The 24241-nt window shown below is 44.0% G+C and overlaps 1 protein-coding gene across 1 annotated transcript; it reads right to left on the minus strand.

The window, feature by feature from the left end:
* Positions 1 to 1448: 1448 nt before the first annotated feature.
* Positions 1449 to 23741, minus strand: LOC120936597 (transmembrane 4 L6 family member 4-like). Its single transcript, XM_040349068.1, has 5 exons — positions 23341 to 23741; positions 14122 to 14211; positions 10424 to 10560; positions 4020 to 4209; positions 1449 to 1704 (listed from the first exon to the last, which is right to left on the minus strand). Exons 1-5 carry the CDS (start codon positions 23512 to 23514, stop codon positions 1687 to 1689), a joined length of 609 nt encoding a protein of 202 aa, XP_040205002.1. The 5' UTR covers positions 23515 to 23741; the 3' UTR covers positions 1449 to 1686.
* Between the last annotated feature and the right edge of the window lie 500 nt (positions 23742 to 24241).

Raw genomic sequence — 24241 nt, forward strand, 5'->3', positions numbered from 1 at the left:
AGTGGGAGCCAATGGCTGTGCCGCTATCAATCTATCCAATCAGGACAGGAGACACCATCTAGTGCTGGTGTGCTCGTTCCCAGCCGGAGAAAAATCGGGGTTAGGTAAGTAAAATGGGGGCTCGGGGGGCTGCGGCACTACAGAAGGTTTTTCACCTTAATGCATAGAATGCATTAAGGTGAAAAACCATGAGGCTTTAAATTGCAGAGGAAAGGATTAGATGTAGCTAGCTGACTAGTTTAGTTACTGAGTGCTGATTACTGAGGCTCAGATTCTCGTAGATGGGCGTAATACAGCGGCGGCGTAACGTATCTCATTTACGTTCCGCTGCCGCAAGTTTTACGGGCAAGTGCTTGATTCACAAAGCACTTGCCTGTAAAGTTGCGGCGGCGTAGCGTAAATCCTCCGGCGCAAGCCCGCCTAATTCAAATGATCCGGGTAGGGGGCGTGGATCATTTAAATTAGGCGCGTTCCCACGCTGCTCGTACTGCGCATGCACCATCCCTAAAATTTCCCGACGTGCATTGCGCTAAATGACGTCGCAAGGAGGTCATTGGTTTTGACGTTAACGTAAATGGCGTCCAGCACCATTCATGGACGACTTACGCAAACACGCGGGAACGACGGCCATACTTAACATTGGTTGTCCCTCATATAGCAGGGGCAACTTTACGCGTCGCAAAAGATACGGAAACGTCGTAACTTCACTGCGTCGACCGCGCGTACGTTCGGGAATTTCACGTAAATAGCTAATTTGCATAGACGACGGGGAAAACGACGGAGGCGACACCTAGCGGCGGAAAAAAAAATTGCATTTAAGATCTGACAGCGTAAGAGCCTTACGCCTGTCAGATCTAATGGATAGCTATGCGTAACTGATTCTAAGAATCAGTCGCATAGATACGACGGCCCAGATTAGGACTTACGACGGCGCAAATGGCGTTGCGCCGTCGTAAGCCCTTTGAGAATCTGGGCCTGAGTGTATAAATTCTTACTCCGGTGCCTATTGGACTGCACAGTCATACTTAGACCCTGCACAAGCGCTGTAAATAAAAAGCAAAGGTAAGACAATGGAAATGGAGGTTGTTAGTCCAATGTCTATCTGACTGCAAATCTAGTTCTGAAACTTCGACTGGGCTTTAGTAATGTATCCGTTCTCAGAGAGCTAGAAGTGTCAGAAAAACACTAGCTTGCAACTATTCTGCTTCTCGCATTCAGGCTCCCATACTGCATTGATGACATATTAATACTTTTTTGTGATAAAGTCCACATTTGCCTTCATTAAGAATAAGGTAGAAAACCAACAGAAATTATGTCAATTCTCATATCAAGGCACGTGGCAAAAGATACCTGAACGTCAATCTGAATATCTTTGAAAATAGATATCAGAAAAGATAATACCACAAACATTGGAGTCATAGCCAGAACCCGGGACCATCCATACTGGGGTAGATTCAACTAGAGTTTATTATTCAATGTGTATTTAGATATAGGGAAGGGTGGTGTTGGGCAGTGGGAGGGTCTAGAACTATACAAAAAGAGTGCCTCTACATCATTTTAAAGTTAGGTACACAATGCTATGATATAGTCAGAGCTGTTTTTGGGCTCTTCATTCCTAAACTTCCTTGTGTTGATGGTAAATTGACACTCGAATAGTCTCTTACAGCAGTTCATAATCCCTGGGTGTTAAACTGTTCCTTCTCCCTGTGTGAGAATTAAGAAAAGATTATGAGGTTATGGTACTTAACTCATAGTAATACTAATTTGTTATTAAAAGATTAATAATAAAAATGTATGAAGAAAAGTAGAATTTAAAGGGCTGTCCACAGTGGTATACAAAATTGTTGTCAAAGGGGTTGTAAAGGTAAATGTTTTTTCACCTAAATGCATCCTATGCATTAAGGTGAAAAAACATCCGGCAGTCCCCCCCCCCCATGAGTTCCCGTTTTACTTACCTGACCCCTTGAAAGTCCAGCGTTCATCCCCGTCATCCTCTTTGGTTCCCAGCCTGGCCGTTGATTGGCTACACTGGATGGATTGAAAGCAGTGCAGCCATTGGCTGGCGCTGCTGTCAATCACATCCAATGACGCAACAGGTCAGGGGGTGGGGCAGAGTGATACAGTCGGTGGCTATGGCCACCGATGTATCATGGGAGCACGCCTGCAAGAGCTTTCCACCATGCTCGCTCGCATGAAGGTGGAAAGCTCTTGCAGAGGGGGAGCCATGACAGCTGCCGAGGGACCCCAGAAGATGTGAATCAGGGCCACTGTGTGCAAAATGAGCCACACAGTGGAGGTAAGTATAACATGTTTGTTATTTAAAAAAATTAACTTCAGTGTCCCTTTAATATGAAGACTATCCCTGAGTTTTGTTTTGCTCTTTCATACCTCCACTACCTGAGACTTACCTCCGGGGATTACCCTGTAGCATGGACCGGTCACCAGAGTGTTCCCAGATCCCTGGCTCACAAGATGGTGCCATCCCACTCCCACCACACTCCCAGGCCAAAGATAATGGCAACGAAGCGGCAGCAAAACTAGAACGATTCGCCTGGGTTCCAGCCACAGACACTACTGTGCCACCTTGTTTGCTAGGATCTGCTTTTGCAGAGCCGGGAACTATAGTGCAACCAATGGCTAAAGATCATCCTGAGTTAATGGGGGAGCTGGGCACACAGACTAGGAGACTGCAGCCGGGGAGGAGGATGAAGCCTGGCCTGCCAGTACTCGGCACACACAGCCTGCTCAGACAGGAGAATCAACTCCTAAGGATGTGTTTATGGCCATGCAGTCTTGTAACACCACCTTGTCCGCTCTGTCCACCCAGTTTTAACACATATGTGAGGAGGTCTCTATCATGCGCCATGATATGCAGATGGTGCGAGAGCGTACCTCTGCCTTAGAGGGTCGGGTTAGGAATATTGAGGATGAGATGGCCCTTATGCAGACCTTAAAGTGATGGGATTTCAATCGAATCTCCACGCTAAACCCTTGATTGACCTCACAAATAGACTCCGTAGGAACAATGTGCAGATTCTTGGCTTCTCCAAATGCATGGAGAGGAGAAATTCACGCATTAAGCCCAATTGGCATGTTAATGTCTTCTGATTGCAAGTATTACCATGGGGTAATGCCATACAACAGGCCCTACCTGAATTCTTTCTTAATAATGCTTAGTCTGCCTCTCCACAGGTGGTGTTGGATACTATGAAGGCTTTCTTAAGAGGTTTACTGATTAAAGTCATAAGTGCCTATAAGAAATCTAATACAGAGTAGGAAACCCTACTTGCAGCAAAGGTGCAAGAAAACGAAGCCCAATAAGTTCAGCACCCTATTCCCTCTAACCGTTCAAACTGGAAGGATGTACAACTACTATACAAACGGATGGCTTTGGACAAAGCTGATCGTGCACAGTTTTTTCCAAATGTTGATATCATGAGGAAGGAGTAAAAACTGGCCACATGTTGGCAGTGATAGACAATTCCCAGGTTCACACCATTTATGTCTCCTCTCTTCTCACACCTGTAGGTCTAGGTGAAAAAAAATAAAATAAAATTTAATTACCCAATTCTCTACTTTTCCTTGCAGCTAGACTGGTCCTCAAAGCCTCTTCTCCCCCACACTCTAGCAGTCTAGGGTCCTGACATCATCAATACTAAAGCAGGGTCAATAGCCCTGCATTGGATGTGATGAAAGTCCACCGCCACAGTGTGGAGGAGTACCATCTACTGAGAGAGAAGAGGAACAGGTAAGTTAAACTATTTTTTAGGCAATACCAAGGAAAATCATAGCATGCACTTGAAAGGGCTGGGCTCTCCATACCATGAATATGATATTCAATTTAATATATTTTATTCAAAGTTCACTTGGATGAAAGCAAAATGATACTGTTAGCGGGTCATTTTTTTATTGAAGTTCTGCTCAGCATTTGTCTTTTCAGAAATCACTACAAATAAATATTGGATGGTAGCTGATAAATAGCTGTTGACACCAATATAATAATAAATGATTTGACCTACCCCACAACATCCAGAGCACTTGCAGTCTCCACAAAATGTCCCAAGGATGCCATTAATAGCTTGGATAGCACAGAGAACAGCCTGGACCGCACTCATGATGAGCAGCAAACTGAAAAGGGTCAGGTTCCACGGCACGATTTCAGGAGGTGCGACACACTTACTCCATATGCCCGGGTTCCCCAGGTGGTTTCTTTAAAAAAAAAACATAATTGTAGTTATGCATTGTAGTTATTTGATTTGTTTGGAATGTGAAAAATATATATATATATATATATATACAGTCCTGATCAAAAGTTTAAGACCACTTGAAAAATGGCAAAAAAATCATATTTTACATTGTTGGATCTTAACAAGGTTCCAAGTAGAGCTTCAACATGCAACAAGAAGAAATGAGAGTGAGACAAAAATTTTTTTGAGCATTCAATTTAACCTGCCTGGCGGTCTTCCCGAGTCTGACACGGGGTTAGATTTTCCTGCTGCGAGCGGAAACCCCGAGTCAGACTCGGGCTTGCCTCGCTAGATCCACAGGCACAAGTTACTTACCTTGTTCCTGGATCCAGCGATGCCACCGCGCTGTGTGAGCGAGTGGGACCTCGCTCGATTCACACAGTGCCTCCGTGTGACGCCGATCTCCGTTCCCTGCGACGTTACGACGCACGGGGACGGAGAACGGCGCCAAATTCAAAAAAGTAAACAAACACCTTACATACAGTATACTGTAATCTTATAGATTACAGTACTGTATGTAAAAAAAACACACCCCCCCTGTCCCTAGTGGTCTGTCCTGTGTCATGCATGTCATTTTATATAATAAAAACGTTTCTTTCTCCCTGCAAACTGTAGATTGTCCATAGCAACCAAAAGTGTCCCTTTATGTCAAAAATAGTTTTAGATCAGCTAAAAAACAGCGATAATAAATTATAATCACTTGCAGAATTGTGCGATAGCGATTTGTGGGGAAATTCGTCATAAAAAAAAAAAAATAATGACAGCAACAATTCTGCAACTGAGCAAATTTCAGTGATTTTTATTTGATTACATTATTGAATAATTTTTATTATAATTATATTATTATTTGTTATAATTATTTATAATTATTTATTATATTATAATTTATAATTTTGTTTTTAAAAAAATGTCATACCCGGGATGCCTATTAGAAGCTTGTTTGGTCAGATTTAAGTGAGTTATTCCTAAAAATTACAGACCTACAATATAAAACGCCAAATTTCCTTGCAAATAATGGTACCGCTTTTAGCATGTTTTTTCTGACAGAATCATACCGCCAGGGAGGTTAATGAAAACAACAAATAAACTGAAACAGGCTGTTTTTCTGCTGATCAAAAGTTTAGGACCACACCTCCAAAAAAAACCTAACCCCCCCCAAAACAGAAATCCAACTTCCAAACATGAACTCAGTAATGAGTAGCTCCGCCATTATTGTTGATCACTTCAAAAATTGGTTTCTGCATGCTTGATGCAAGCGTTTCCATGAGGTGAGTGGGAACATTTCTCCAAGTGGTGAAGACAGCCGCACAAAGGCCATCTACTGTCTGGAACTGTTGTCCATTTTTGTAAACTTCCCTTGCCATCCATCCCCAAAGGTTCTCAATTGGATTTAGATCAGGGGAACACGCAGGATGGGCCAAAAAAGTGATGTTATTCTCCTGGAAGAAGTCCCCTGCCCTGCGGGCATTGTGTACTGTAGCGTTGTCCTGTTGAAAAACCCAGTCGTTACCACACAGACGAGGGCCCTCAGTCATGAGGAATGCTCTCTGCAACATCTGGACATAGCCAGCGGCCGTTTGACGCCCCTGCACTTCCTAAAGCTCTATTGTTCCACTGAAGGAAAAAGCACCCCAGACCATTATAGCGCCCCCTCCACGGTCGCGCGTAGAAAACATCTCAGGCGGGATCTGCTTGTCATGCCAGTAATGTTGGAAACCATCAGGACCATCAAGGTTACATTTTTTCTCATCAGAGAATAAAACTTTCTTCCACCTTTGAATTTCCCATGTTTGGTGCTCTCGTGCAAAGTCCAAACGAGCAGTTCTGTGGCGTTCAAGTAGACAAGGTTTTTGAAGAAGTTTTTTGTTTTTGAAGCCCTTCAGTCTCAGGTGCCGTCTGATGGTTATGGGGCTGCAGTCAGCACCAGTAAGGGCCTTAATTTGAGTCGAGGATCGTCCAGTGTCTTGACGGACAGCCAATTGGATCCTCCGGCTCAGTGCTGGTGAATTTTTTTTGGGTCTTCCACTTGACTTTTTTGTTCCATAACCCTCAGGATCATTACTGCGTCCCAGCTCAGCAGCGATGGTGGGCTGTGAGAGACCCTGCTTATGCAGTTCAGCAACCCGACCACCTTCAAAAAGGGAGAGTTTTTTTGCCTTTGCCATCACAACGTGTGACTACCTGACAGAAAATGACAATGAATCCACATCTTTGCACAGATTTGGCCTTTTAAAGGCATGTGGTCCTAAACTTTTGATCAGCTGAAAAACAGCCTGTTTCAGTTTATTCATTATTTTCAATTAATTGAATGCTCTCATTTCTTCTTGTTGCATGTTGAAGCTCTACTTGGAACCTTGTTAAGATCCATAAATGTAAAATGTTTTTTTTTGCCATTTTTCAAGTGGTCTTAAACTTTTGATCAGGACTGTATATGTATATATATATATATATATATATATATATATATATATATATATATGTATATATATATATATATATATATATATATATATATATATATATATATATCATTTGGTGTCCTCAATGTTTATACTGTATGAAACTAGAGATATTTCATTATTTTAAAGAAAAGTTTGTGATATATTTAAAAAAAAAAAATCGAATTAGAGTCCGCCCACGCAAATATACTGCGTCAGGGCGGCCACTCTGTGCCAGATCACATACCTAGTGCTTGATCTGACACATCTGGGTCTGGGCATGCGTACACGCTGCCAGCAATGCGCTCCCTCTGTGAGTGGACATAGCGGGAGCCAATCAGTGGGTCCGGCGGACCAGATGTTCACCAGGACCCGCTGATCATTCCGGAGATCAGCAGAATTTCATGTTCATAACTGAAGATAATTTTCTTGTGTAGAGGGTTTAAGTACACCCCCAATTCTTTATTGTTTAATTTAAAAGCCTTTACAGCCTACCAATCACCCAAATGTACCATAAACTGTAGAGATACTATAATTTTTAGTGGGGTTTTCTAAAACCTGATTTTTTTAAGTGTTTCTTTGTTGTCAGAATCAAGTGAAAAAAAAGGGAAAAAAGCTTAAAAAAAGAAAGCTGGGCATTCACCTGGCTGCTTCCTATACCTCATTGTATAGGGCCAACTACCCCCCTTTCTTCCGTCGTTAAGATGACCTCCTTATGGGGTGGGCTAAGTATGATCTATCAGAGCTTGGGAGGATACATGTGATCAAAATGATGGTGCTACCCAAACTTCTTTATTTATTCTCGCTCATTACCAATCCTATTTCGTAAAACAGATATGGCTCAGATCACATCTAAAATCTTCAAATTTATTTGGGGTCCTAAGGGACATAGGCTGCTTAATGCCACTCTATACAAACCTAGATCTAAAGGTGGGCTTGGGGTCCGTGATCTTTGGACTTATTACAAAGCCGCGCAATTAATCCAATTGTCGGTGGTTTATTCACAATGTGAGAGCCCCCACTGGCTATCCATGAAACGACTGGCAATACCATCCCATAAAATTTACTTTTTAATGTGGGGCCCTCCCAAGGACAGACCCCTGTGTTAGCACCTACGATATCTCATTCTTTTGCACCCTGGGACCGCTTACATATTCGTGTTATACGCAGGAGGCTGTGGAAAGTTTTTCCCTGAAACTTCCCTCTTAAAGTTAGGGTGCGTGTTATACGCATGTGCGTGTTATACGCCGATAAATACGGTAATCCTAAATTCCCTCCAAGTCAGGACATCAAAGCTTTTAAATGGTGAACTGATAAAGGATTGTATCGTATAGGCCCATTTTTCACACACTTTCTCATTGCACCACCAATTTAGAGATGCCCCTGCTGAACGTTTCCATTTTACGCAAATAGCTGATATTTTTAGGACAATATGTTCCTCCTCTGACCGACCTTCTTTGACGGCCTATGATAAGTGGTGTACTCAAAATCAGGGCTCCAGGGGGGGTTTCTTTATGGCATATGCATCCTTGCTGGCCTTGCCTCAAAAACACCCTTACACCCAACTGGTATCCATCGTTCCATGGATACCCATTAGGTACATTCTGGCCTGGGAGAGGAAACTTGCATGTGAACTTGAGCCAGAGGACTTGTATGCCAGACTCCAGGTTTACTACAAGGGGATATTAACCGTATTTATCGGCGTATAACACACACCGGTGTATAACACGCACCCCAATTTAATAGGGAAGTTTCAGGAAAAAAAATGCTTTTTTTTTTAAAATGAACTACTTAGAAGCAAAATAATGGTATCTGAGCATTAATGCAGCCTGATCTGTGCCTATCTGCAGTCTCAATGCAGCCAGATCTGTGTCCATCTGCAGCTTCAGTGCAGCCTGATCTGTGCTCATCTGCAGCATTGATCTTCAATGCAGTTTGATTAGTGCCCATCTGCAGCCTATACATTTATCAAAATGCTCTCCCTGTTCAGTGCCAATCTGCAGTTTTTACATTTCAGCGTCAGATCATCTTTGTTGTCACCGAGGGAAGAGGGGGAGCGAGATCACCGCTGAATTACATAGAGCCGTGATCTCCTTCATCTCTGTTGTCACCGAGGGAAGAGGGGGAGCGAGATCACCGCTGAATTACATAGAGGCGTGATCTCCTTCATCTCTGTTGTCACCGAGGGAAGAGGGGGAGCGAGATCGCCGCTGAATTACATAGAGCAGTGATCTCCTTCATCTCTGTTGTCACCGAGGGAAGAGGGGGAGCGAGATCGCCGCTGAATTACATAGAGCAGTGATCTCCTTCATCTCTGTTGTCACCGGGGGAAGAGGGGGAGCGAGATCGCCGCTGAATTACACAGAGCAGTGATCTCCTTCATCTCTGTTGTCACCGAGGGAAGAGGGGGAGCGAGATCGCCGCTGAATTACATAGAGCAGTGATCTCCTTCATCTCTGTTGTCACCGGGGGAAGAGGGTGAGCTAGATCGCCGCTGAATTACATAGAGCAGTGATCTCCTTCATCTCTGTTGTCACCGAGGGAAGAGGGGGAGCGAGATCGCCGCTGAATTACATAGAGCAGTGATCTCCTTCATCTCTGTTGTCACCGAGGGAAGAGGGGGAGCGAGATCGCCGCTGAATTACATAGAGCCGTGATCTCCTTCATCTCTGTTGTCACCGAGGGAAGAGAGTGAGCGAGATCGCCGCTAAATTACATCTGAGGGAAGAGGGGGAGCGAGATCGCCGCTGAATCACATAGAGCCGTGATCTCCTTCATCTCTGTTGTCACCGAGGGAAGAGAGTGAGCGAGATCGCCGCTAAATTACATCTGAGGGAAGAGGGGGAGCGAGATCGCCGCTGAATCACATAGAGCCGTGATCTCCTTCATCTCTGTTGTCACCGAGGGAAGAGGGTGAGCGAGATCGCCGCTAAATTGCATCTGAGGGAAGAGGAGCGAGCGCCGCTAAATTACATAGAGCTGAGATCTTCTTCCTGTGTATCCGGCGCTCTGTCACTCACAGCCACGCCTCCTGTCCCTGCTCATATGATAGACAGAGCGCCGGATACACAGGAAGAAGATCTCGGCTCTATGTAATTTAGCGGCGCTCGCTCCTCTTCCCTCAGACAGTGGGGATCGGCGTATAACACGCACCCGCGATTTTCCCCTGATTTTAAGGGGAAAAAAGTGCATGTTAGTATTAAGGTGGTATTTTGTCCCTGCTTGCCTGGCCAGAATGTACCCAACGGCATAATCAGAGTGTTTCAGGGGATGCTCCCTGCTTGGCACAATGCTTTACTTTTGTTGGGAATGCCTCAGGATCCACAGATTTTGGAACGAGGTCTTCTGTATGCTTCACAAATTTCCAGGTTCCCCCGATTGCTTAACAGGTCCATATTGCTCTGCTCAATGCCTCCTATAAGTCATCCTCTATCTCCATCTGCCGTTTGAAACACAAGGTGTCCTGGATTATGGTCCAAAAACTGGTTGCCAGTGCTATCAATGATAAACAAGCATTGTTTTATTTTTTTAACAATTTGGGGTAAAAAAAAAAATTGGGTATTTGTCGCTTAAATCTCAAGAATGTGTGGACTTCATCCTGCATATACAAGCATTTAAAAGTTTTAAAATGACTTAGCTTATTGTAGTACTGAAACAAAGAAAAACACAAAACACTTCACTCTAATAAAACACATCCATGTTCCAAATGATTTCGCTACCACTAACATATTTACTTACCCCCCTTCAAAAGCATATGTCCAGTTTCCATAGCCTATATCACATTTGGGGCCTTTGTGTATGCCCACTATAGATATTATAAAGCTGTAGCCGGCTCCCACAAACCCAATGGCAGCAAAAAGGAGAGATGAAAACATCTAAAAAAAGAAAAGATACATGGTTAACGTTCCTTGCTACAGATACGGTAGTATTCAAAAAGTCTAAAATCGTGGGGGTTGATTTACTAAAACTAGAGCATGCAAAATCTGGTGTAGCTGTGCATGGTAGCCAATCAGCTTCTAACTTCAGCTTGTTCTTTTAGGCTTTGACAAAAAAAAACTGGAACCTGATTTCTATGCAGAGCTGCATCAGATTTTGCACTCTCAAGTTTTAGTAAATCAACCCATGGTGTCCTTATCAGTACTGAGAATAACAATAAAGGAAATTTGTGCTGTTTATTTGAAAAAAATATATATTTTTTTATAACACTGTGGCAGTGATTTTCTAAAACTGGAGCATGCAAAATCTGGTGCAGCAACAAATCAACTTCCAGGTTTTGATTAACAGAATAAATAGTGTCACCACAGGGTGGCACTGTGGACACCAGTACGATATGCTGTTCCATGTCCGATCAAATCCAAGAAGAAGTTTGCAAAGTGGAAATTTACTTACTTTTCAAACACATATTTTTATCAATAAAATGCGTACATCTTTCTTTAGACATATCTATATAAAAGCAGAACAATATTTAAATTAAATCATATCAAAAATTGCATATCCATTCATTGATTTACACAAGTGTACTAATTTCACCCATGGGATTTGCTAACTGCCCCAATAGATAATCTGTACAGTCACAATCAGTTGGGAACTGCTGCAGCCTAGGGTAGATAGTTTCTGCTCAACCAGTTTTGCACTCAACAGCACTTCATCAGGAGCTTAAAGGGGTTGTAAAGGTTTGTGGTTTTTCACCTTAATGCATCCTATGCATTTGATATGACTTAATTTGAAATGTTGTTGTGCTTTTTAGATGTGTCTAAATAAAGATGTATGCATTTAATTGATAAAAATACATGTGCCTGAGAAGTCAATTTTCTCTTTGCAAACTTCTTCAGTTTCTAGGTTTTATTGTCAAAGCTTAATTGAACAAACTGAAGTTAGAAGATGATTAGCTGCCATGCACAGCCGCACCAGATTTTGAATGCTCCAGTTTTAGTAAATCTCCCCTATATATAAATGAGTCTCCTTAAGGTGAACCCATATTAGGAATAATATGCAGGCTACCGCTTGTATTGTCACTGACTTCTATACATTGGTCACTGACCTAGAACAAGTAGGAGATCAGATATTCTGGCTTCACTATGACTTCATCATCTACATACTGTACATGTTTCAGGTCAATGACCACAAAGGACCGAAGCTGACATTTCAGAGTGACAGCTAGGCTATTGACCTTTTCAGGTAAGTAACGGGAAACCCATATTTTCTGCACACGGTTCAAGCAGCGGTTCATTTTAAATCCTGAATGGGACGTGCCTAGTTTTATTAATATAGCATTTCTAAATAATGTTCTTTTTTGCTTATATGTTCCAATTCTAAATACAATCTGAGGTTTACACTGCTTATTTTGTCTTCCTTGGTTCCTCCATTCCCACCTAATTAACATACTAATGACATTTTAAATAAAATCTTTCCATTTTCATTACATGCCTAATTTGAGACCCAGTGATGTCATTATTGGGTCACTGTGCCTATCGCTGCAATTGCGGGCAGACCATGGCTGGTTGGGTGAGCCTACTTGTGTTGTAAAAAGCTCCTGGAAACATCACAGCACTTTACCTCTGTAATTCCTTGATGGGTGGGTGTCAGTCTGTGGGATTGGCAATCCTATACAGGCTGCATTTGCATGCAGACGGCTACAGCTAATGTCCAAACGTGATGGTGGGTCTTCACCTAACTTGCTACATCTTCTAATGCAGGGTTCTCAAAATGGCGGCCCTCCAGCTGTTACGAAACTACAAGTCTCATGAGACATTGCAAGGCTCACAGTTACAAGCATGTCTCCCACAGGCAAAGGCATGATGGGGCTTGTAGTTTCGCAACAGCTGGAGGGCCGACAGTTTGAGACACCTGTTCTAATGCAATCTGTGAAGCCTCGTACACACGACCGAGGAACTCGACGGGCCAAACACATCGTTTTCCTCGTCGAGTTCCTTGTTAGGCTGTCGAGGAACTCGAAAACGCAAGTTTCTCTATTCCCATCGAGGAAAAAGAAGACATGCTCTCTTTTTGGCTCGATGAGATCCTCGACAGTTTCCTCGTCGAAAAATGTACACACGACCGGTTTCCTCGGAAACTCAGTCGTGTGTACGAGGCCTAAGAAGCTTACAGGATTCAGGGAAATCAGCAGCTCTCGTGGCTCTTTTTCCTATGAAAGAGCCAACGTACACCCCCCCCCTATTTTCTCCCCAAAGTTCTGTGTTATCCCCAAAAAAGTCTAATTACTGATAGTACTGGCGGGTAAGAAGTCATAAGATCCTCTTTACCAGGTCAAAAGGATCAGGAGGCCGTAAACTTGTCTATTCTTACATACTGCACACCACACATATTTCTACAGTTCTTTCAGGCCCATGAAGTGAAGAAGAATATAATCTAGGGCAGCATTTATCAACCATTTTACCCCAAAGGAACCCTTGAAATAATTTTCTCTGGGAATGCCAGTTAGGCTAAGTGAAGAATAGCTCTTACATTGGCGGTCAGTGGAAAGAATGCCAACCTTACAGTGGTGATCAGAATGCCACTCGTACAGACAGCTAAAAAGATCATTGGTGTCATGCTACTGGCTCTGCCAAGTAATATTGGACATGAAAATATGCAGTCACCCTTTAGCGAGAACTCAATCAGCCACAGCTCAAGTACCGTATTTATCGGCGTATACCGCACACTTTTTTCCTCTTAAAATAAGGGGAAAATCGTGGGTGCGTGATATACCCGCTTCCCGCGCTCAGTTTGAACGCCTCCGCCAACATATACCAAGCGCAGTACACTCGGGTACATTCGGCCAGGCTCGGCTTCGCTCGTGGTCACGCTCTGTGATGTTTATGCGTGAGAAGCCGAGCCTGGCCGAATGTACCCGAGTGTACTGCGCTTTGTATATGTCCGCGGAGGCGTTCAAACTGAGCACGGGAAGCGGGGATTCGACTCGGAGACAGCGCAGGAGAAGCCTGAAGGACACCACCGAGGCCGCAGATGGCCGCCGGGCCGCCGATGGACGCCGGGCAAGACATCAAAACTGTAAGTATTAAAATGTTTTTTTACAGGAATTTCGGGTCTACATTAGGGGTGCGCGCTATACGCCGGAGAGCGCAATACCCCGATAAATACGGTAACTCATACCAGCCTCTAGAGCAGGGGTCTCCAAACTATGGCCCGCCAGTTGTTCAGGAACTACAATTCCCATCATGTCTAGTTGTATTTGTGAATATCTGAGTTTTACAATGCCTCATGGGACGTGTAGTTCCAAAGCAGCTGAAGGGCCGTGGTTTGGAGGTCCCTGCTCTGGAGGAACCGTAGGGTGCCATAGAACACTGGTTGAGAATGGCTGATCTAGGTAGTTATTTGATTAGAAGGCCATAACTATTTTTGGATTTTTTCCCATCCTCTTCTGGAAGAAATAAAGCATACTCATCATTCAATAACATACATGGTTTTTCCCTTACCGCAAATCTTTTTCCACATTTCTCATTGCCACAACAGCCACAGCAGTCATTGTTCTTTAGCCCAAGAAACACCAAAGCTGGAAACACCATCTAAAGCAAATATATGGTACACATTTATTACATAATGACTGATGCCCAAGGAAACAAGTCTTGAAAAAACAAACTTCTAGGTGATCTAGATACAATAATTCTCATGCATTTTTTACTTTTTATTTAAATACAGGTGATGTGCACAATAAGAAGTTTATATACTTAAGGGCCTGAGTTTTACACATGATCTATGAACCTACTATACATGCAATTCTAGTAGCTTAGAGTGTGTGACATCATCCTGCAAACCAGAAGTGCATCACTGTGTCCCTGAGGTGTGATTGTCTGTACAGTGCTGTTACTATGGTTTTATGTGAGTGTTTTTAATTTATTTTATCATGAAAAATATAAACTTGACAATTTACACTATTTGGTTGCGTTTGGCCCTTTTCTTTTTGTGTCATATACTTACCAGACTGGATGCGATCTGTCACAGAGTTACATAGATACATATTTAATGACATCAAGTGTTTCTTGATCACTCTAATGCAGGGGGTCATGGCTTTCTGGTAAACATTTAGGCCCGGATTCAGAAAGAAGTTACGATGGCGCATCTCCAGATACGCCGTCGTAACTCTGAATGCGGGCCGTCGCAACTCGGCGCCTCACAGTTGCCTAGATACGAGCGGCGTAAGTCTCCTACGCCGTCGTATCTTAGGGTGCATATTTACGCTGGCCGCTAGGTGGCGCTTCCGTTGATTTCCGCGTTGAATATGCAAATTAGCGAGATACGCCGATTCAGAAACGTACGTCCGCCTGGCGCATTGATTTACCCCTGCTATAAGAGGCGTAGCCAATGTTAAGTATGAACGTCGGTCCAGCGTCGAATTTTGCGTCGTTTACGTCGTTTGCGTAAGTCGTACATGAATAGGGCTGTGCGTAAGTTACGTTCACGTCGAAAGCAATGACTATTTGCGGCGTAATTTGGAGCATGCACACTGGGATACTTTCATGGACGGCGCATGCGCCGTTCGTTAGTAACGTCAATTACGTGGGGTCACGACTATTTAGCATACAACACGCCCCCTACCAGCCTATTTTGAATTAGGCGGGCTTACGCTGTGTCAGATACACTACGCCGCCGTAACTTACAGCGCAAGTTGTTTCTGAATACGGGACCTGCCGCTCTAAGTTACGGCGGCGTAGTGTATCTGAGATACGCTACGCCCGCCTAAAGATAGGCAGATCTCTCTGAATCCAGGCCTTATACTGTTCACTATGGTGATGTGAAGTGGAGAGCACAATGGAAGATCTTGGTGTTACAGAGGGGTTGATTTACTCAAGGCAAATTGAATGTACACGTTGCAAAGTGCAGTTGCCCTCTGCAAGTGCAGTTGCTCCAGAGCTTAGTAAATTAGGTAAAGCTTCACGTTACAAAGAGTACCCAATTATGTGCAAGGAAAATAAAAAAAAACATAATTTTTGCTTGCAAATGATTGGATGATGGAAGTCAGCAGAGCTTCTGCTCATTTACTAAGCTCTGAAGCAACTGCACTTGCAGAGTGCTGCTGCACTTTCGAAGTGCACAGTCTATTTGTCTTTAGTAAACCAACTCCAGTGCAGGGGCGGACTGACCATTGAGGCACTCGGGCACTGCCCGAGGGCCCCATGCCACTAGGGGGCCCCATCAGGGTTGCCTGGCTCATTAACCTCCCTGGCGGTATGATTCTGTCTGGAATTACGTACCAAAAGTGGTACAATTATTTTGCAAGGAAATTTGGCGTTTTATACTGTAGGCCTGTAATTCTTAGGAATAACTCACTTAAATCTGACCAAACAAGAATCTAATAGGCCTCCCCGGGTATGACATTTTTTAAAAAACAAAATTATAAATTATAATATAATAAATAATTATAACAAATAATAATATAATTCTAATAAAAATTATTCAATAATGTAATCAAATCAAAATCACTGAAATTTGCTCAGTTGCAGAATTGTCGCTGTCATTATTATGACAATATTATTATTATAGGTAAGCCAGCGCACGCTGCAGGCTCTGCATAGCTAGCCCGAGCGTGACTCGGGGTTACCGATCGCAACATGAAAAACCCACCCCGAGTCACGCTCAGGAATACCGTCAGGCAGGTTAAAACCAGGGACAGTATTTAAAAATCTGTGTTTTTTTTTACATCTGTCCCTGATATGTCCAAAACCGACATCCTTTTGATGTGAAAATCTTGAGATTTTAGCTGCCCCTCCTCTGCACTGCCTCTTGGCTTGGTGACCATCTGTAAGTCCAGGGGCCTCATAATCTTCTATTGCCCGGGGGCCCCATGAGTTGTCAGTCCACCCCTGCTCCAGTGTTTCACATTTGAACGCGGTGGACTTTTATATAGACTTACATTTTATTATTTACATGCATTGACGTTTTTTTTCCACTTTATGCTTATATATTTAAATCATTAGAGCTTTTAACCGATTTTGCTTCCCTTTGGGTATTAATTTCATATTTCTATAGTCTGATCAATGCCACACTTGTCGTTATTTATTCAGTGGTTTAATATAGGATGTCACATATTGTGTAAACAGCTTTTCAATTTAATTGTTGGTAACCACAAGCATGGTTTTATTTTTTTCATTTTTTAGCCAGCTTCAGAATACCCTAACAGTGTCTGCATCTGATTTGATGCAGACTCTGTTTGAATGACAATTAACCCGGCTCCTGATTTTTTAGTCAATGGATGTTGGGCAGAGTGGATTGACAGTTCGAACCCAGTAATTGCATTTAGGATGGTTCTTTAGGAACAAGATGAAACTCGCTCAGTGTATAACCAGTTTAAAGAGTTAGGCCCCGTACACACGACCAGTTTCCTCGGCAGAATTCAGCTTCCGACCGAGTTTCTGGCTGAATTCTGCCGAGGAAACTGGTCGTGTGTACACTTTCAGCCGAGGAAGCCGACGAGGAGCTCGACGAGGAAATAGAGAACATGTTCTCTATTTCCTCGTTGTTCTATGGGAGCTCTCGTCCCGCCGAGCTCCTCGGCGGCTTCAGGGCTGAACTGGCCGAGGAACTCGATGTGTTTGGCACGTCGAGTTCCTCGGCCGTGTGTACGAGGCTTTAGGCCTTGTACACATGGGCAAGAATCTCGTCAGGAAAAAAACTTAGTTTTTCCCGACGAGATTCTTGGCAAGAATCTCTTCCTGCCCGAGTGTACACACTGACCTTTCAAAAGAACCGCGGTTCTCTTGAAAGGCAAGAGCGCGGTGACATCATCGTGTACGAAAAGCATGCGCTCGTCACATTCGATGCCATCGCCGCCATCTTGCTTCACCCTACTTATGCCATGCAAGCTACCGCGCATGCCTCAAAGTCATTTTGAGCATGTGCAGGTTTCCACGGCGACAGGTAAGTATACACACTCTTGGGTTTCAATTCGGGAAACAGGCAGACAAGAATTTTGACGAGAAAATAGAGGGCAGATTCTCTATTTTTCTCGTCGACATTCTGGCCAGATTTCTAGACGAGAAACCTGAAAGCCTCGTACACAGGAATGGTTTTCTCGGCAAAAAAGCTCTGCTGTTTTTTGCAGAGAAAACCGGTCGTGTGTATGAGGCCTAACTCCACTTGTTAAGAAAAAAAACATTCCCCTCTGGGTGATCTATGTAAATTTCAAGGATTTTAACAAATTTTGTTGCAGATTCCTACTTTTTGTTGTTCTGAAGAAATCCCTGTGCGTTTCTTGGTGCTCATGTGGGAAAATAAGTTTTAGGCCGGGTTCTCACTGGTGCGAGAAATGATCCGACTTTGGAAGCTCATGTCGCATGAGATGTGAAAATCAACCTCCCGGGGGATGATGGGGTGGGGTCACCGGAATAACATTATCCGGTGACCCCGCCCCATGCCAATATAAGTCGTTGCGCACCGTGCACACGGCATTACAGCGGTAGAGAGCGTTGCGTCAACATCAGAATAAGAGCAAAGGGAAGAAGACGATGGTGAAGACCAGGCAAGAGCTAGCAAAAGAGCGGGCAAAAGAGCAGAAGATAGCGGAGGAGACCCAGCAGAAGGCACCGGACAGCGGGAGAAGAACCGGAGAGCGTGGAGAAGAGGCCCTAGAGAGTGGAGAAGTCAGAAGAGACCCCCGAAGTCGGAAGAGCCCCCCAGAGCTGCCTAATAATTTACTTTAAAAACCTGTGTAGTGTGTTTTATTTTTGACACTTTTTTTTTCCAGGTGAACGGGTAGGGTTATACTCATTCACATAGGGTGGTGGGCCTGGATCTGGAGGCCCCCTTAGTAAAGGGGGCTCCCAGATTCCGATAAGCCTCCCGCCACAGACCCCGACAACCAACAGCCAGGGTTGTCGGGAAGAGGCCCTTGTCCTCATCAACATGGGGAAAGATGCTTTGGGGTGGGGGGCCCCCTGCCACAAAGCACCCACCCCCCATGTTGAGGGCATGCGAACTGGTGCACTTCAGGAGGGGGGCGCTTGCTCATCCCCACCCCCTTTGCATTTCGGCATATGGGGTTCCCCTAAAAATCCATACCAGACCGAAGGACCTGGTATGCTCTTGGAAGGGGAACCCATATCGGGTCAATTTTTTAATTTGGCGTGAAGTTCCCCCTCAAGATTCATACCAGACACAGTGCCTGGTATTGTCGGGGATCGAAGTCGGATTCCTGTTCATTGAAGTCGGACGCATGTCGGACTTCAAGTCGCAAGGCAAAGTCGGATCCAAAGTAGTACCACTGTCGTGTCATACCAGTGTGAACCCAGCCTAATGGGAGAGGCTTCAAAATTATCAACCAGCTGCTGCACCTGCAGGACACTAATGAGGAAAGCTGCTGGAACTGCATCCCTTTAAATGTGATTTCCCTTTGGGAGTATCTTACCAAAAATTACATTTGTGTTGCAGGGAATGCATGAAATCTGACTTGTATCCTAGACCCCTTTCACACGGAGGCAGTTTTCAGGCCTTTTAGCACTAGAAATAAATAGTGCCTAAAAACTGCCTCCCATTCATTGCAATGGGTACTTTCACAGCCAGGCAGTGTGCTTGCGGGACAATAGAAAAAGTCCTACAAGCAGCATCTTTGGGGCGGTTTGGGAGTGCTGAATACATTATTTAGATGGACTTAAGGGGGAGCTCCACCCAAAATCTTTGCTTATCCGCTTCCTCCGGAGTCACATTTGTCACCTTTCAGGGGGAACGGGTACCTGGTTTTGACAGGTACCTGTCCACACTTCCTGGCTGCAGCTAGATGTTAAGAGTTCCCTCCGAAGTGTAGCCCCCTCCTCCTTCCCCTGCCACTGGGCCATTCACAAAGCACAGCTCGCTTCGCGCATGCGCAGTAGGAAACCGGCCATGAAACCACAAGGCCTCACTGCCAGTTTCCCTTAGGCCGCGTACACATGGTCGAACATGTCCACTAAAACTGGTCCGCGGACCAGTTTCCGCAGACATGACCGACCGTGTGTACGGCCTAGCGGAGAGGTTTCCAGCGGACAAAAGTTTCTTAGCATGCTAAGAAACTTGTCCGCTGGAAACATGTCTGTCGGACATGTCCGAAGGTTAGTACACCGAATCGGACATGTCCGCTGGTTATGACGTGACCACCAGCGTCCCGAAATCCCGCGCATGCGTCAAATTGATTCGACGCATGCGTGGAAGCATTGCACTTCCGTGTTTGAGAACATCGGTGTCTTCTACGTCACCGTTTTCTCTGTCCGCAGGGATTTTGATCTGATTGTGTGTACACACATCAGACCAAAAGCTCCCAGGAGACATGTCCGATGAAAACGGTCCGCGGACCGTTTTCATCGGACATGTCTCCTCGTGTGTACGGGGCCTTACAGGCAATGGTGGCGACAGCATCCGAGAGCTGATGCAAACATCGGCTGGGGTTGCCGACTTTTCTGGATTTCAGGACAGGTAAGGGTCCTAATATTAAAAGTAGCTGCTGATTTTTCTTTAAATTAACAAATTAAAGCTGATCTTCAACCAATACTTATTGAGCAGGTTCAGCGAACATTTTTATTTTATTTTATTTTATTTTATTTTGGGATTCAGTTTTTACATACAGTAAATAAAGAAAAGCCCTTGTAAGTAACTGCTACTTTTGCTGGACAGCTTGGTCTTTTAAAGGAAGTTGAAAAATGATAGACTTATTTGGTGGATCACCTGGTGAAAATAAAGGGACAGAAGCCTAAAATAATGCAGCCACCACATTTAAGAATTGTTAAGCTGCAATTTAAATCATTTTTGTTTTTAGGGTTTAATACCACTTTAATGATTTTCAAAGTAAACGTTCCTTGAAACCACTTTACTATTTCAAAAATGATTGTGAACAGTGGTAGGTTGTAATTTAAAAGCAGTCATAGCATAATGTCAAACCACGTGCCCAGGAGGTTCCTGTGAGCTGCGAATAAACTGATGTTAGAGATTGGTGGATGAGTATACAGTCCATGTAGACAAAGTAATTCCATGTTTGTCTGTATTTGTAGAACTGAGCGCTAAATACCTGTAAGCTGATCTTCCATTAAAAATGTTGAATTGAGTATGAAACCTAATACAAAACGTTGTAATGAAGTAGCAGTTTACATACACTATATTACCAAAAGTATTGGGACACCTCTCCATATCATTGGATTCAGGTGTTCCAACAACCTCCATGGCCACAGGTGTATGGAATCAAGCACCTAGGCATGCAGACTGCTTCTAAAAACATTTGTGAAAGAATGTGTCACTCTCAGGAGCTCAGTGAATTCAAGCGTGGTATCGTGATAGGTTGCCACCTAAGTCCATCTGTGAAATGTTCTTGCTACTAAATATTCCACAGTCAACTGTTAGTGGAATTATAACAAAGTGGAAGCAACTGGGAACAACAGCAGCAACTGATGCCTTGTAGAAACGATCGGTTTTCCCGGCGGTAAAAAGTCTGCCGGAAAAACCAATGGGAAAACCGCTCCCATAAGATAACTGTCAGGAAAAAGACCACGGGAATCACGGCAGGAAAAAAAAATATATATAACTGCCGGGATTTCCGCCATTTTTTCTGTCAGCAAAACTGCCGTGGAGCATACACATGGCTAGTTTTCCCGGCCAAAAGTTGTCATGGCAGTTTTCCAGAAGGGAAAACTGGTCATGTGTACGAGGCATCAGCCATGAAGTGGTAGGCCACATGAAGTGACTTAGTGGGATCAGCACATGCTGAATCACACAATGCGCAGAAGTCACCAACTATATGCAGATTCAATAGCTACAGACCTCCAAACTTCATGTGTCCTTTAGAACAACAGTGCGTAGAGAGCTTCATGAAATAGGTTTCCGTGGCCGAGCATCTGCATCCAAGCCTTACATCACCAACTGCAATGTAAAGCATGGGCTGCAGTGGTATAAAGCAGTGGTTCTCAATCCTGTCCTCAAGCACTCTCAACAGGCCAGGTTTTGGGAATTTCTCTTAGATAAAATAGCTGTCCAAAATACCAAACCATTGACTCTGATTTAAAGCACCTGTACAAGATAAAGGAAAGCCTGCAAACATGGCCTGTTGGGGATACTGGAGGACAGGGTTGAGAACCACTGCTGTAAAGCACGTCGCCACTGGAATCTAGAGTAATGGAGACATGTTCTCTGGAGTGAAGAATCATACCTCTCTGTCTGGCAATCCGATGGATGTGTCTGGATTTGCAGGTTGCCAGAAGAACAGTACTTGCATGACTGCATGTGCCAAGTGTAAAGGGAATTATGGTGTGGGGTGGTTTTTCAGGTGTTGGGCTGTCCCCTTACTTCCATGAAAGGAAACTCTTAAGGCGTCAGCATTTCAAGACATTTTGGACAATTGCATGCTCCCAACTTTGTGGGAACAGTTTGGGGATGGACCCTTCCTGTTCCAACATGACTGCGCACCAGTGCACAAAGCAAGGTCCAAGACAATGGCAAGACATAGATGAGTGAGTTTGGGGTAGAGGAACTTGACTGGCCTACACAGAGTCCTTACCTCAACCCGACAAGACCACATTTGGGATGAATTAAAGCAGAGACTGTGAGCCAGGGCTACTAATCCAACATCAGTGCCTGTCCTCACAAATGCACTTCTGTAAGAATGGTCAAATATTCCCATAGACACACTCCTAAACCTTGTGGACAGCCTTCCCAGAAGAGTTGAAGCTGTTATAGCTGCAAAGCGTGGGCAAACGTGATATTGAACCCTATGGACTAAGACTGTAATGTCATTAAAGTTCATGTTAGTGTAAAGGCAGGTGTCCCATTACTTTTGGCAATATAGTGTACATCCTGCCCATAAGAGTTCCCAAAAATGTCAGGATTGTCACATCAGGGAGATTTACTAAAATTGGAGCATGCAAAATCTGGTGCATAGAAACCAATCAGCGGAGCTGCGGTGGCTCAACGCGATTGGCACTGTGCTGACAAGCCATTCACCTCTGCAGCTAGAGGTTAGGATCCCGGTCTCGGCTTCATGTGAATTGAGTTTGGTGGTCTCTGCCCGGCTCCCGGTGGGTGTGCTATGCGAGGTAAGCCTGCGCTTAGTACGCCCACCCCCCTCCCACAAAAAACCACCACACCTACACACGCACTCTAAATTGGGTTAACACACGCACTTTGACCACGCGGTCTCTAAAAGAGAGGCGAAGGACTAATGGGGCTGGTTGAGCGGGCTAATCCTCTCACTCCCTTATAGGGAGTCCCTCTGCCCCGTTGGGCTTCAAAGCGGAGCAGGTAGGGCGGGCTGTGTGGGAGGAACCCCTCACACACCCGCCATTGCCACCCGGGGCATGGAGAAAGGTGGCAGATTGCCTCTGGGGGAGGCCTGCCTACTCCCAACTCCTGCAGTCCGGCTCCTCTCTCGAGTACACGCACAAAATACACTTTAAAAAAAGAAAAAAAAAAAGGCAGGATTGTCACATCAGGGAGATTTACTAAAATTGGAGCATGCAAAATCTGGTGCATAGAAACCAATCAGCTTCCAGTTTTTTTTTGTCAAACCCTAATTGAACAAAATGAAATTAGAAGCCGATTGGCTACCAAGCACAACTGCACCTGATTCTGAGTGTTCCAGGTTTAGTAAATCCCTTATTGTTCATCCAGGCTTGACTATGAACAAATTAATCATAGTTACCTGCTAGTGCTTTTTCACTAAATTCTGTGAATGTTATGTCTCTTACCAATACTCCAGATCCCAGTATTCCACCAAAATACCAGACTTCATCCGATATATGTCCATTATTGTCAGCAACTTTTCCTCCAGGAAAAAACAGCAAGATATTGGCCAAGATGCAGAGGGCAGCTAGAGGTAGCAGGGCAATGCCCAGACATTTAGCACAGCTTCCAGAGCACATATTTTAAAAGAAAATGTTATTTCAATCTATAAAAACTGGAGTGTTGCAGATGATCAGATCCAATGTAGATAAATTCTTCAAAAGCACATTGTAACCAGCCAGCTGCTATGATGGTCTCCCAGCTTTGATTTCACAGTGACCTGACTATTTATATGTCCACAGCCGAAGAAGCCCCGTAAATTAGATAAGGTATCTAAAAACTTCACTTTGTACCATGACTACTGAAATTCTCTGTTAATATTCTACTTAAAAGGACAGGAATCAGGATACTTTCATTGATCTGCTTTTCCCTCCCTGAAACAGATACTAAAATACCTCCCTTTTTCAGCCCCAAATTTCAACATTCATAACCTTTTCCAGCTACCCATAACCTTCACAAATAATTAACTATTGCAATCTGAGAGGGAATGCCTTCTCCTATTCCTCTGTTCCAGGTGAAAATGTCCAAACCCATCATATAAAACTCAAATGAAACAGTGGGCCAATTAAAGCGCAACAAATCATCAAAGGGGCCCCGTTATGTCTACTGAGGTCTACATGTACCACAACGAATATTGTAACACTCTGGTACATAACATTATACTAATAATAATAGCAGCTCACAACATCCTAAAGAACGGAAAAACATCTTCCATGCAATATTAGTTTAATTTTCAGAAAAAAAAATCTGCCTACTGTTTGGTTTGTAACTGTGCTGCACTTAATTTCTGCTCTTTTATTCCAAGGC

This window comes from Rana temporaria, chromosome 4 (assembly GCF_905171775.1).
Source record: "Rana temporaria chromosome 4, aRanTem1.1, whole genome shotgun sequence".
In the NCBI taxonomy this organism is placed as follows: domain Eukaryota; kingdom Metazoa; phylum Chordata; class Amphibia; order Anura; family Ranidae; genus Rana; species Rana temporaria.

Bases quoted from the DNA above. Each gene is read 5' to 3' on its own strand.
- LOC120936597 (XM_040349068.1), bottom strand. From the start codon at position 23,514: ATGTGCTCTGGAAGCTGTGCTAAATGTCTGGGCATTGCCCTGCTACCT. The intron at 14,212-23,340 runs GTAAGAGACATA...TATTTGCTTTAG, and splicing joins TACTGGGATCTGGAGTATTG to ATGGTGTTTCCAGCTTTGGT. The intron at 10,561-14,121 runs GTAAGGGAAAAA...TTCTTTTTTTAG, and splicing joins AATGTGGAAAAAGATTTGCG to ATGTTTTCATCTCTCCTTTT.